This window comes from Camarhynchus parvulus, chromosome 1 (genome assembly GCF_901933205.1).
Source record: "Camarhynchus parvulus chromosome 1, STF_HiC, whole genome shotgun sequence".
NCBI classification, from domain to species: Eukaryota; Metazoa; Chordata; class Aves; order Passeriformes; family Thraupidae; genus Camarhynchus; species Camarhynchus parvulus.
In genome coordinates, this window is record NC_044571.1 from 112,790,758 (window position 1) to 112,804,697 (window position 13,940).

At 41.4% G+C, this 13,940-nt stretch overlaps 1 protein-coding gene across 1 annotated transcript in view; it reads right to left on the bottom strand.

Moving 5' to 3' along the window:
• EPHA3 (EPH receptor A3) overlaps positions 1 to 13,940 on the bottom strand; it is a 176,293-nt gene that overhangs the window by 58,004 nt on the left and 104,349 nt on the right. The window contains 3 exon segments of the mRNA XM_030945987.1: positions 3,607 to 3,810; positions 3,813 to 3,941; positions 4,428 to 4,583. Coding sequence (XP_030801847.1) covers positions 3,607 to 3,810; positions 3,813 to 3,941; positions 4,428 to 4,583 — 489 coding nt within the window.

Below are 13,940 nucleotides of genomic sequence, written 5' to 3' on the forward strand. Positions count from 1 at the left end.
TCTAGCCAAAATTTAACCCACAAAAAGCCTTCTATGTTTCCTCTGCAGGGATTCCTCTTTATTCTCCAATTTACTTACTTTTGGCACCTATCTGCATCCTGCCTGAATTGCGTGGAAGACCTGTGGTGAGCTGAGGACAGAATTTGAAGAAGTTTCTTGTTACAGCACGTCCCATTTGTTCCTTTGCTGACGCCAGGAGATGTGACAGCACAAAACTCCTTGGAATTGGTTTAGTGCTGACATTGCCTTATTGTAGCTGAATTTAGTTGCTACCACCTTTTGCAGCTGCCCTGTCGAGACCTTGGGCTAAAAGGCCTGAAGTCCTCAAGAACTAAGCTCCATTTAAAGCTGTTACAGTGATAAAAAAAACCCCCATCTATTTTTTCATCAATGCAATAAAGAACTGAGGTATTAGGGGGAAAATAAGGAAAATATTTGGGGAATGGCATGGGTGAATTGGGGAAATACAGAAAATTTAATTATTTTCACTAGAATTTGATGTTAATAATAATTTTGTTGGAAGCATGAACACTGAATCATCACTAAATAATGGAAGGGGTAAGAGCTCAGGAAGATGCACATGCAAAGTTGGTATTTTGAGACAGAATATTCAGATTGATGCAGAGCAGCTGCCAGGAAAATGCTGTTGCAAAAAGAGGGTCATAGACTTGACCCTCTTGTTCCCATCTACCCTCTATAGGTTTTCACTTTGCTCCTTCTGCTTGCTCTGCCCCATGGCCCCTCTGGTCTAACCTGGATTTGTGACCCTTCACAGCAACCCAGACCCATTTGGATATGGTACATGGAAATTAAGGATAAAGCTGTAGAAAAGCTCTCTTGGGACAGCATTCTAGACCTTACAGAGCTAAAAATGTGCTTCTGATATATCCCTTTTGTGATCTGACCAGTGAGGGAATGCAATTATGTTTTTGTAATTATACTTTAAGAGACTGCTTATATACATACTTAAGGTCTAATTTTAACAACTTGCAGAGTTTCTAAGGGAATTTTAACACAGTAAACCAAGTGGCATGATCAAGAGATAGCACAATTAAGCCTGTATTAACCCACATCACCTAAATGTACTTAAAGAAAAAATGGACCATGCATAAAAGCAGAAAATAAACTGCTTAAGCAGCCTGTGGGTTACAGTGAACAGAGCTGCTACTGCCAGAAATGCTTCTGACTTTGCCACATCCCGGTACTGTGTGTTCCACACCAAAATCAAAATCCACCTTGCAGTACAAAGGCAGCAGCTCTGGGCCCTAGGGAAGCACGCTGCAAAGCAAGAAACCTCTGCAGAGAAAGAACTTCCCTGATCCTGGACAGTTTATTTTTTGTGGACTGTCCTCAGGTGATTTCTAACTGCTGTGCTGATGAACAGGCTGAAAGGCAACACCTTTGATCAGAGAGACAGGAGAAAAGAAGGCAACTCAACAAGGACGCTCCAAGTCACTGATCCAAAAATCCAAAATAATGAACTACAACAGCAACAAATTGAACGGACATAAAATGCAGGTTCCAGGGCTGAATTGGGTGGATTCACCTCTGTCTGCCTACTGCATAGTTAGACAGCCCCCCAGAGCACTGGGAAATGTAGTGACTGGGGTCAGGAAATAGCCTGTTCTCACATTTTTATGCCTCCCACTACAGCTGATCTGTGATTTAAGGAGAAAACATACACCCTCTACAGTGAAAAACATTGCAATAACACAGCCCACCAGGAGGATGCCTACTTAGAACAATGTGAACTTGTCTGTGGTTTCAGGAAGACAGAACTGGAAGTATTTTGGGGACATGGTGTGGGATGGGAGGGCGTGGGAGGAAGCTTACTGAACACATGCATGTTTTCTGTACAAAGCCTCCTGATGGAAGCTGCATGGAGCACAAGCACAGAAATTGCAGCATCTAGTCTCTCTCTTCACTGGCACACATTGCTCCTAAAAATTTCACACCCAACCAAATGCCAGGGAAGAGTCTAGATTCTTCACAACTTTCAGATAAATGGAGCCATGTCAAATGAGAAGCAAATGGCAGAACAGTGCAGTGATGACAAAGGCTCTGATCCAACAGCCAGGGCACACTGCCGTGCTCAGGCAGGGCCTCAAAGGCTTTAATAAGTCTCCACAGAAGGAGAGCAGCCCTTTTGTATCACATCAACTGCGACACCACGATCTAATTCAGTGTTCAGCTCCACACCCCCATCATGTTGGCAATAATACAGAGTTGGTGAGACAACTTGTAAAGGAGTAAAAAAAAAAAAAAAAGAAAAGCCGTGTTTTCAACCTCTCTAATGTTAGCTTTTTATGCATCTAACATCAAAGCCTTTTTTCACTTCTATTTAATCAAAATTAATCACTAAGATTACTATAGTAATTTACGTTGGAGATTATTGAAATGAGTGTTTTATTAAAATCTGGTTTTATTAATAAAACACATTCTGGCTAAGGAATCATGTGAGCCTGCTATTAGAGACTATTAACTTGGAACTGGGAGTTAATCATAACAGTCATGCTGCCAGGTTCTTTGACAGAAACACACACTGGGTTTGTTTCTACTTTTACTTTTACAGGGATATCCAAGACAATTAGTCACCCCGGCACAGAGCAAATCCTGCAAATCAGGGAGAGGAAACAAAGGTGCATGTGGCATTCACATTCTCTGAAAAATCCATTCGCCCAGGATTTTTCCCCTGGGAAGCTGAAAAGCCTCAGAGAAAAAGGAAAACAATAAAATCTCATTTGCTTCTCCTGTGTTTTGCTGCTTTGGAATGTGGGTTGGACATTGTTCATCCAACAAGGTTGCTTGGTTTCATGTGAATTGCTTTACACTTAATGACAAATCACTGTCCAGCTGTGTTGGACTCTGGAAGGAATCACGAGTTTTTCATGAGTATCTTGTTAAGCCTTCTGTAAGTATCCTTTCTCCATTCTTTAGTGTAGTTTTAGTATAGCATAATTAATATAATATAATATAATATAATATAATATAATATAATATAATATAATATAATATAATATAATATAATATAATATAATATAATATAATATAATATAATAATAAATTAGCCCTCTGAGAACATGGAGTTGTCACTATCATATTTTCTGGAAAAATCCCTTCACCAGGATTTCTTCTCCTGGGAAGCTGTGAAGCCTCAGAGAAAAAGGAAAACAATATTATCTCATTTGCTCCTTCTGTGTTTTGCTGCTTTGGAATGTGGTTTGGACATTGTTTACCAACAGGTGGTTGTTTGATTGGACCCATGTGAATTGTTTTAACTTAATGACCAATCACTGTCCAGCTGTGTCAGACTCTGGAAGGAGTCACAAGTTTTTCATGAATATTTTGTTAAGCCTTCTGTAAGTATCCTTTCTCTATTCTTTAGTATAGCATTATATAATATAATTCAAATCATGTCATGTCATAATAAATTAGCCTTCTAAAAACATGGAGTCAGATTCATCTTTCATCCCCACAACAGTGGACCCCGAAAATACCACATAGAATCAGATTCATGATTCCTCCCTTCATCTGGGAACCCCACAAACACAATAGGTGCACAAAACCCAGCAGCTTCAAAGGAAAGACAAGCAGAGGGAGACTCACCAGCCTGGTTGGTGGTGATGCTGACAGCAGCAAACTGCCTGGACAGGGTGCTCAGGTCGGAGACGCCGTTGAGCGCGTCGATCTCGAAGGTGTAGTTGGTGTGTGCCAGCAGGTCCACCACGGTGACGGTGGTGTTGGTGAGGCCGCTCTGGCGCGGCAGGAAGCGCACGTTGTCGCTGCAGGGCTCGCACAGCCGGCCGCCCCCGAGCACTTCTTGCAGACGATGTTGAAGGTGACGTCCTTCCTGCCCCCCGTGTCCAGGGGCCAGCTCCAGTCCAGGATGACGGAGGTCTCGTTGATGTTGGAGATGACGTTTCTCGGGGCGGATGGTGGTCCTGGGAAAGGGAAAGCAGGGAGTGAGATTTTCTCCCTAAGGGTGCTCCAAAATGGGAGCAACGAGGGTGCAGAAATATAAAAGTAAAAAAAAACATTAATAACCAAACTCTTCTCGTTATTTCCTGTGGAGACTCCTGCAATATTTCACTAGATTACAGACCTAGGGTAACAAGAACCATGTTTTCTTATAAATAGAGAGTTCCCTCAGGGTGCAGTTCAGGATTGAGGGCTGACTAGTGGTAGCAATAAAAAAATCCTACTTCTCCTTCTCGAGTCTGACAGGGTACAAGAAGGAGAAAATGAAATCAGAAAAGACACAAACCCAGCCCACCAATTTCCAGCAGCCTGTCCAACACTCAAGAAGACACGAGAGGGAGTGGATGGCTGACTGCAGTGGGACATGAGAGGAAGCAAGCAGGCGAGCTGTTGTGGAGGGACAGATGGAGCAGCAAGAATGACAGCCCCGAGCAGAATGAGCTACTCACTGGTGCAAGCCATGGATGGAGGGTCTTTCTCAGAGCGAAAGTAATTCTTTTCACACCTGCAGTTCAGAGATGCATCTTCGTAGGTGGAGCTGTGAGGGGGGCATTTGGCACACTTCACATTGCCAGCAGAGGCTTTGTAGAACCCAGCTCGACAGGCTGCAAAGTAACAGGGATAGAATTTTAAATTCCATGGGCATCTTGATTCTAACATGTGACTAGTGCCCTGGAACCTACCCATATGGGGATCACAGTTTGCAGACATTTATGGTCTAAAATTACAGATTTTTCTCATAATCAGAGCTGACAGAAATAAAACGTCTTGGTAGAATGGAGTTCATGCATCAGCCTGGATTTGCATTTAATTTTCCCTGGAAAACAAAACTATCTATTGAACCACTAAGAAGAAACATTTTCTACGCTTCATTTTGAGAACTTCACTCCTTTTCCTTCTCTTCTGCTTAACTTACCAAAACATTGGCCCTACCCTGCATAAGAAACTAACTTTATCTTCCCTCTGCTGCTAACATTTTCTTACAAGGACACACTGATTGTAAACTACGTCTCTTCAGCTCATCAGGTCAGGAGCAAGCAAGTCAAAACCAAGAAAATAACCTGAACAGAGAAAGATCTTTTCCATTTTTGAATGATTGCTATCAGGAACTTGCATGACCTGTATAAGAAAGATTTTTTTGGGTTAGCAAAGTCTTTAGACGGGCAGCCTGAGGTGGGAAAAAGCTCTGAAAGATATTCCAGCAGCTTTTCAAGTGATGGAGGAGGGAGGAATTATTATTGTCTATCACCAAAACCTAAATAAACACCTGGGCAAGGCAGATTTGTTGGTTAGCTCCTGATGCTGAACACCTGAATGAAAAGCTCTGGTGAATGCTGAGAGAACAACTACACTGCTCTTCTCTGAAACATCTCAAAAAGAGACAGCCTCCTCCACCAAGGGACAGCAGGAGGAGCACGAAGGGTTTCACAGGGAAGTGCCAATCTCAGCCACCCTCCAGCTCTTCCCAGCCCTGGCAAAGGGAAGTGCTTGGCTGCAGCTGCTCCTTCCAACTTCCAGGCTGCAGCAAAGCAGCTGCCAAAGGCAGCTCCTGCTCCAAGTTCTCTCCTGCAAGCCCTGAGGAAACATCCCAGAGTCTGAGCCTCTGAGTCAAGGCCCCAGCAGACAATCTGTTACAGCAGAATTGTAAGAATTGCTAAGGAAAAGCAGAACTGCTACAAGTGACCTTGTGTGAGCAGTGTGGACCTGCCCGACCTGTCCAGCTGGCACTTTTGGTGTTCCCCTCTCCTCAAAGGCTGCCAGCGGGTTTGGGGATTCCCATTTAATTGGAGGAAATAAAGGAAACCTAAGTAAGTCCTTCTTACACCCCTCCACTAGGAAGAAATGCAGCAGGAAACAATTGGGTTTGGGTTCTTTTCTTTGTGCAGCTGTCATTTTTGCAGCCTTTCACGACTCAAATGCCATTCCCTCCCATGTGCTGCCCATGAGGCACCTCAAGCAAGCCCCTCGGGCTGACAGAGGAACCTCCAGTGACTTTACTGCTTCTGTTCCCAGCCCTGAGACAGCAAGCCAGGCAGAAAAGAGGCCAATCCCCTTCTTACCAGCAATAATAACTAAGCAAACACAATAAGGAATAAATATCACACTTCAGCTCCCTCATTAATTCAGACAACTTCCATCAAAACTTACCATGGAAACTTGCTACCAGATATTAAACTCCAATGGTTTTGCTTAACCAGCCTGAAGGGACACTTTTACCTTTATGAGATAGTGATGTATTTATGATTCTATACAACAGAATCTTTTAATAAATATATTTGCTAGTTTAATGCAATGACAAAAAAGAAAGACCCTACAATCAGTATTTTAATAAAAGCAATTAATTTAACACAAGTAAGCAAGCTTGCATTAGAAGAGACAGATTCAAAAGGGTGAAGAAGAGAAACTGCTCCATTAATCAATGTCTCTTTCATCCCTGAGGTGAAAACTCATGGACCTCATTTAAGAAAAAGTGGTGATGGTCAGTAGGGGGGTGAGCCAGTCAGATTCCTGCTGTCCCAATGTGCCCTAGCAAGGGCATCCCAATCTCATGTCTTCCCCTCAGGCTGTCTTGCACTTTCTGCCTTTGTCTGTCAGACCAATTTCAGATTACTCACAACTGCAGCCCAAAGGAGGAAAAAAAAAAAGCATTTACACTTGAAACTGAAGCTCAGAACTGGAGGTGCCAATGAAAAATATTGTCAATGTACTTCCTGTAATTATTCCTTTTCTAATAATTTTTTTAAAAAATTCTGATATACGAGAAAAAATAAAGTTGTTACTTCAAAAGGCATTAATTTCTCTGTCAGACAAATTGGATTACATGTACTGATAAAAGAAGCTTTGGCTTTTTGAGGCAAGTACCATGGCTTTGGTTTCATTAGGTTGAAAAAAATCATAGGAATTAGCATAGGAAGTCTTCACAAAATCTCTAATTTTAGCATGGAAACCAGCTGTGAACAGCAGTTGCTTTTACTCAACAACTTCTTGCAAAAACAAAGCATTTTTTCTTTCCTTCTCAATGGGGAACAATGCAGGAGGAAGTAGATGCAATGGGCCAGGAAGAAAAAACTGTTAGCACACTAAAAGTGAGTCAAGGAAACTTTGGGAGCTTCTACATATGTGATATAAACTGTAGAGCAAGGTTGGCTGGTTTTGCTTTATTAGGAAGATCTCCTCAAGCCTGGTGTCTCTGGTGACTCCTGTGGTAACTCCCATCTGCAGCATTCTAAAACTGCATTTATTCTGATTTCAGTCTCTTTTGTTTGGCTGTGATGCCAGGATGACTTTATTGAGTCACCTGTTAGTCAGAATTTCAGGACTCTGGCTGTCCTTGTTACTGTGTGAAAATGAACTTCCTTAAGCTCTAACTGATGAGTCTGTCTCAGAGACAGAGAGCAGAGAAAGTTAATTCAGTGAGAGGAAAACAAATGCATGCAACAGTCTGTGGTAGCTACTGATTAAAGGAATGTGGTTGTCTTTTCTGCAGCAAAGTGAATTTTGCCTCAGCCTGACTAATCTGCTTGGGATGAAAACATGCTCCTAATTAAGGGTTAAATTATTAATTTAAACTGGAATTAATTTTAAATTAAAACATAAATCTGTTGGCAAATAGAAGCATTTTAGCATTCAGGTCCTGCAGCCCCCTGCACACAGAGCAATCTCAGCAATTCCCAGCTGTAAACACCAAGGAACAAGTGGAGCCTGCACTGGGGATGTCCCAGCCCCAGCACTCCAGGCTTGACAGGGCCCATCTCCTGCACAAGGTCAGGGAAACTTCATTTAGAAACTGCCTGGCACTGCCCAGCCCGGCAGGAGCTCTGCTTTTTGTGCTTTTTAGGCAGGGCTGGAGCATCACAACAGGCTGGAAGTGGATTACACATCCATGGCACGGCTGACCAGCACCCACCCATTGATTGTTTCCTCTCTTTTTTCCTCTGCTCTTCATTAAGACAGCCCGGGAGTGAAATGTCACTGAGGCTTTAAGGCACAGCATTTACCAAGAAGAGAATTCAGTCACAAACCTGTGCAGCTCACAGATAACACATCCTCAGAGTGTGCACTAACGAGACAAATCAGAGCAACTCAGGACAAACCTCCTGTGCCAGGACAGGGAAGCATTCCCCATGAAGTGGCCACTCTTAGAGGGGCTTTGCAAACTATTCCCACTGTCCTCTGAGCAGCAGCAGGTGAGTTAATTGAACTAATTAGTATTTTATTTCTCATATCAGGGCCCATTCTTCACTTCCAGGATTTTGAGAAAGTCCTCCAGTCCCTGCAGGGACATAGATTTGCTTGTGTTTTAACAGGTACAAAGGCCTGAAGCTGGACCTGGTCATCACAGAATGACCTTTGGCTGGGCAGGTGTGTTGGGAAGGGAATCACAGAATCAATTAGGCTGGAAAAGACCTCTGAGACCATCAAGTCCAATTTATCACCTCCCACGACCATGTCAATGAGACCGTGGCACTGGGCTGTGTCCAGTCTTTCCTTAAAATGCTACTGGCTCACCTCAATGTCCACACACAGCCCTGCATCTTTGAACTGTTCTCCAGTTCCTTTTGAAAGTGTTTACACAGCTTTTCCCCCTTTTTTTTCCCACTATGGTGCCCCATTCACCAGCAGATTTTATAAAGTAGATTTCCTTCAAAATCCCTCAGAGCAACGAAACCACCTTCAGCAGCTCTGGTTGTTTATCACTATTTGAAAAGCCATAAATTCTACAGCATTCCACATGTCTGTAGCATCCTCTCTCTCTCCTGAGCCTCTCTGTAACTTCTTGAACACCAACTCAGCCCAAAAAGGCTTCTAAAAATTAGACTGTATTTTTGATTCATATTTCCACTGAACTTCAGGCACACTTTTTGTCATCAGACCTGAATAAAAAGACACCACTTAAGTGAGCAGCCCTCAAAACTAAAGGCTATTGCTGTACATGCAGAGCAGGCTTTCTCTGTGATGGGCTGTGCTACTGGCACCTGAGGGAAGAGAAAAATAAGATTGAAAAAGGCTCTAATGAGGGATAAAAGCTCTTCTTGTGACTGGACCCCATCACCAGTACCCTAAGAATATCCCCAGAAAGAGGAAAGGATATTGACTTTCTCTCCTTGCCTGTAGGATTCTATTCTGTCTGTTGAAGAAATTAAAATTCACAAATGATCTTACTATGTGTATTCTTGCATCATCCATGAGATATGCATGGAGCAAGTATTCAGTGCAATGCGACACTGAAATGTCTCTAGGAAAACACTCCTCAGAATGAGCACTTCTCATTTTTTACACCTGAAAGCTGCTGCTAGCACAAAAAAAAAATCAGTAGCATTTAATCTTCCTCATGAGCAAATTTCTGCCTTTTTCCTCCCCTCTTCATATTTTATAGTGATCTGTGACCTTAACATATTTTAATCAGATGCTTCTTAAATTGGCTTTACTCCCAGGTCAAGCCATTGAGCAGAAACAATTCCTGTTCCTTTGTTTAATAACTGTTACTGGCAGACATATTAATTATATGTACATAAGAGATAGCGCTGTCCCGAGGGAACAACACTGCACCTTTCAACCACAAAAAACCCAAAGTCTGTAATAGCTGCACGTTGTGCCTTGCAGGGCTTCTGTGTCTCTTTTTGTGCAGTGCATCTCAGCCAGGATTGCTGCCAGCAGCTTTGTTTAAAGTGCAATGTCAAATATTGCAGACCTAAAACAGACCTAAAACCTCTTTACAGCAAAGAGATTCCCACTTCTGGGCATGCAAGCACCTGGTTTCAAAATGTGTCAGGCATTGTGTCTTCTCTGCAGTCAGTTTTGGGGGAAAGAAATCTTAGTGGATCACTTAAACCTTTAAAACAGGCATCACTTAAACAGGTATTCCTTAAAGAGGAATTTAATAAACCCATGCTTATAAATTGCCATATAAATTGTTACACCCTCCCACCTACAGCTCAAATACTATTTCAAAAACCTGGAAATATAGGGTTAGAGATATGTGTTAATTTATTTTTTAACAAAGATAGTTATGTTAATCATCATTGTACTGCCCTTCATGCAGACCATCCAATATTTGGGGTTTTTTTGCAAATTATTGGTTGCAATGCATTCTGCTCCACTTTAGGTAGTTGATATGAAGTACAAAAATTCATCTTACCTTCAATTTACCTTCAAATTTGTTACTTTTTTCACCAAATCAATGTCCCCTTGGTTTTTATTACATGACAGGAAGACCAGCTGCTCTTGATGTGTCCTCTCAAAGGCATTCCTCATCTTACAAAGATCTATCATGAGCTTATCTTTTCTGTGATGAACAAACACAAACTTTTCCATCAGCTTTTGCAGGAATATCTTCTGATCCTTTGATCATACCTATCTCTGTTTCTACACTGTCATTTACACAGTGGAAAATGTTCTTATTTTTCCCATGACATCTCTGATGAAACCAATTGATTTATATATTGGACCACAGATTATATCTTGCTCTCTAACACATTTGGGCCTTTGCTTTGTTTTGGGTTTTGGTTTTTATTTTGAGTAACCCATGGAAAATCCCTGTGCATCTCCCAGGCAATGCACAGATCCCAAGTCAGAACAGTTAATTCAGACATATAAAAGATATAAATTTTCTCTCAGGGATGGAGGGAAGATGATGATGCATTTACTGAGGCTGAATATTCTTTTGCAACTTCCCACCTCTGTTAGCACATTCAGGAATCTTTTGCTGTCCCTGGGAGAAAATTAATGCAGAACAGGCTCCAAACCCAGTGTCACCTTCTAATCAAAATGCTGCCTGGTGGCCTGTGTGATGTTTCAGAGAGCCCAGCCCAGCTCCCTGATGACACAGGTCCACTACTGCAATTTGCATGAATTAGTACTTTTGTTAGGAGTCTCAGCAGAGCTGTCAAATTAATTGGAAAAGAAATTTAACAAACGCCTTTTCCCTCAGAGATTTGCTCTCAGGTCAGGGTTGAGGCACATTGCTCGAGCAGTGTGGGGGAAGCTTGTGTTCTTCACACCCTTGCTGAACTTATTTTGTTGGTAAAAAAGAGAGGACTTTGGTTTCTTGAGCTGTTAACTCATTACCTGTCACAAGCAGCCCACTGACATAAAAAAGACGATCTATTTCTAATGCCGCTTTTGGCTGGGGTAGGATTAATTTTTTTTTTTTTCATAGCAGCTGCTATGGGGCTGTGTTTTGCATTTGTGCTGAAAATAGTGTTGACAATTCAACCAAGTTTTTATTTTTTACTGCTGAACAGCACTCACACAGGGTCAAGGTTTTCTCTGAGCGGGCTGGGGGTGCACAAGGATTTGGGAGGGGACACATCTGGGACAGCTGACCCAGTTTGGCCAAAGGGATGTTCCATCCCACCTTGCCTGGGGATGGCTGAACACCTGCCTACTGATGGAGAGTGGGGAATCAGTTCCTTGTTTTGTTTTCCTTGTGCATGGCTTTAGTTTTCCCTACCAAACTGTCTTTCTCTCAACTCACAAGTTTCCTCATTTTACTCCTTTGATTCCCTGCCACATCCCATGAGGGGAGAGGGAGTGAGTGGCTTAGTTGTCAGCTGGGCTTAAACATGACAATTTCACAACACTAAATATACCAGATGCTGATAAAATAAAAATAGAATGGCTTAGTTAATGGCCAGTGATTAGAATGTCTGTACATTCATTTCCCACAAATTCTCATACCTCAAAGCTAGTTCTTTTTCCCAATTTTACTGCATTTTTGAATTCAACCACTGGAGGCAAGGCATGGTCAGAGGCACATAAAGTTTAGGAAGGAAACACTTTGCTATCCTCCCTTCCAAAACACAACCAACCAACCAAAAAAAACCCAAATCAAAACCACAGTTCACATTTTTAAGCACTCACGTGAACAGTGGCTGAAAAGCTGAAATTGAAGCTGAAATTGTGTGTCTGTGCCTTGTTCAGTGCTACTTTCACCGCCAACCACTGACTTATTACTTCTTGAATTCACTGAGAGCTGGTGCTGGGAAAGGGAAGCTCTTTAGAAGAGAAATGCTGCTGCAATGGCAAGCACTTAAACCTATAGGGAAAAAATCCCTAAGGTTTAACACACTATCATTAAATCTGGGATATAATTTAGGGTATCAAAAAATGGCTGTAATTTGCAGCAGTGTATAGGAAACAGCCATTGCTTTGCTAGTGATGCTGTTAATATCACTTAATGGCTGCACCTATATTTTAGCCACACTTTTAAAGCAAAATCCCACTTCTCCCCCTCTTGTCATATGATTCACAGCATAAAGTTTGTCCAGACCACACAAATACATCTATTCCAGGTATACTGGAAGAGGTTCTCCCTGCTACAGGAAGTCTGTAGGACCTGATAGAGATTTTCTGAAGTGAAACTTAAATGCTTAGATCGTCATGGTATGAGCACAAAGTCCTTAATTCCCACTGCTGAATGCTCCTATTTGGCCACATTCCTTGCTAATGTAGACTTAAGCCATGAGTGCCAGCCTTCAAATATCTCTGTGCTGTCAGAATCTGGCAAAAGGAGGATGATTTTATCTAAAGCCATTAAACATATAAACACATATTGTCATGTGAAGAGAGGTTTCAGTGATTTCTAAAGAAAAGCTTTAAACAGAAGACCCAAAACATTACAGCTTCATCATTGTCAGAACATCCTCTTCTCTTTGTGTTCCTTTTTCATCGACTGTATTTTCATCCTTCCAGCAGAAAGCCTGAAAATTAAACAGTTCCAGTCCCTGGGGACATCTGTGAGCTGACAATCTTCTCACAGCTGAAAAGAAAGGCTTTTGCAAAAAACTATCTGAACACTCAAGTGCATTTCTGCATTGTGTGCCTTAGCTTTTGCCTCTTCTTCCTTGGTATTTTTCCTTTTAAAAATAAATTTCTTAATTACCTAACATGCATTTTGTGTGCATGTGTTAAAAAAGTCTGAGTTTGCAGGGTAAGCAATTACCTGCTGAATAAAAATCCAATTAAATGTAAATTTTTTTAAAAAATCACAGTTCAGCATTTTCATTCCCTTGCCTGCTACCTGTGTGAATCCAAGGGGGGCAGAATCTCAGCTGTTTAGAAAACAAAGAATCTGATGTATTGCATTTTACAGGGTATTTGCTACAGAATGAAATCCTTCCTTACAATCAGCAACAGAAACAAGAACTCAATATTCTCCAACAGCATTCACTTCTCAATGCAGGAAATTTATCAGAAGGGACAGGAAACTAAGTTTGCATTGTTCTGCTCAGTGCTTTTTCTAACAAATAATACTGTGTGCTGATATCCAATGCCACGTGTTCAATTAACAGTTTGCAATTCCACTGGACTTTATGGGGAAAAGAACCACAAAACAGAATTACAATGCCTTCTATGACTCTGCATTGTTTTATAAGAAAGGTTTTACTATATAGACACCATGCCATTTTCTGAGTGAAGGAACAATATTGCAAACACCATGGATTTAACTACAACATTGGTTTTCTATTAATTTTTTTCCCACTTCTTACTTTAACAGTCAAAAGCAGAAACCAAGGAGGCTGAAAGGACATCCAAAACCCTCAAAACATGGAAGCATTTAGGGAATCCACCATGAGATTTGACATTCTGTATCTATCAGGACCAACCGACGCAGAATAGGGTGGGGTTTTTTTCCTACTAGGAATATTCTCAACTACTCCCATTAGAATTCTTTGGAGTTTACTAAGAGATAATGGGGAAGTCAAATTTCATCTGGTTACTTTGCTTAGCAAAGCTCTGATCACAGGTCTGTTTCCAAAAGATCTATTTTACTTTTTCTGAACAAATCTCAGGACAATAAAAAAGGCTTTCTCTTTTGTAGGCTAAGTTTCAAGAAGAAGAAAGATTCCAGCAAAAAGAATGCTGTAAACATTAAACTGGTACAAATGGTACAAAATAGCACATAAACCCAAACAATTTTAAGCAATCAAGTCAAGAAAATCTGTTCTTGAAAACTAAAG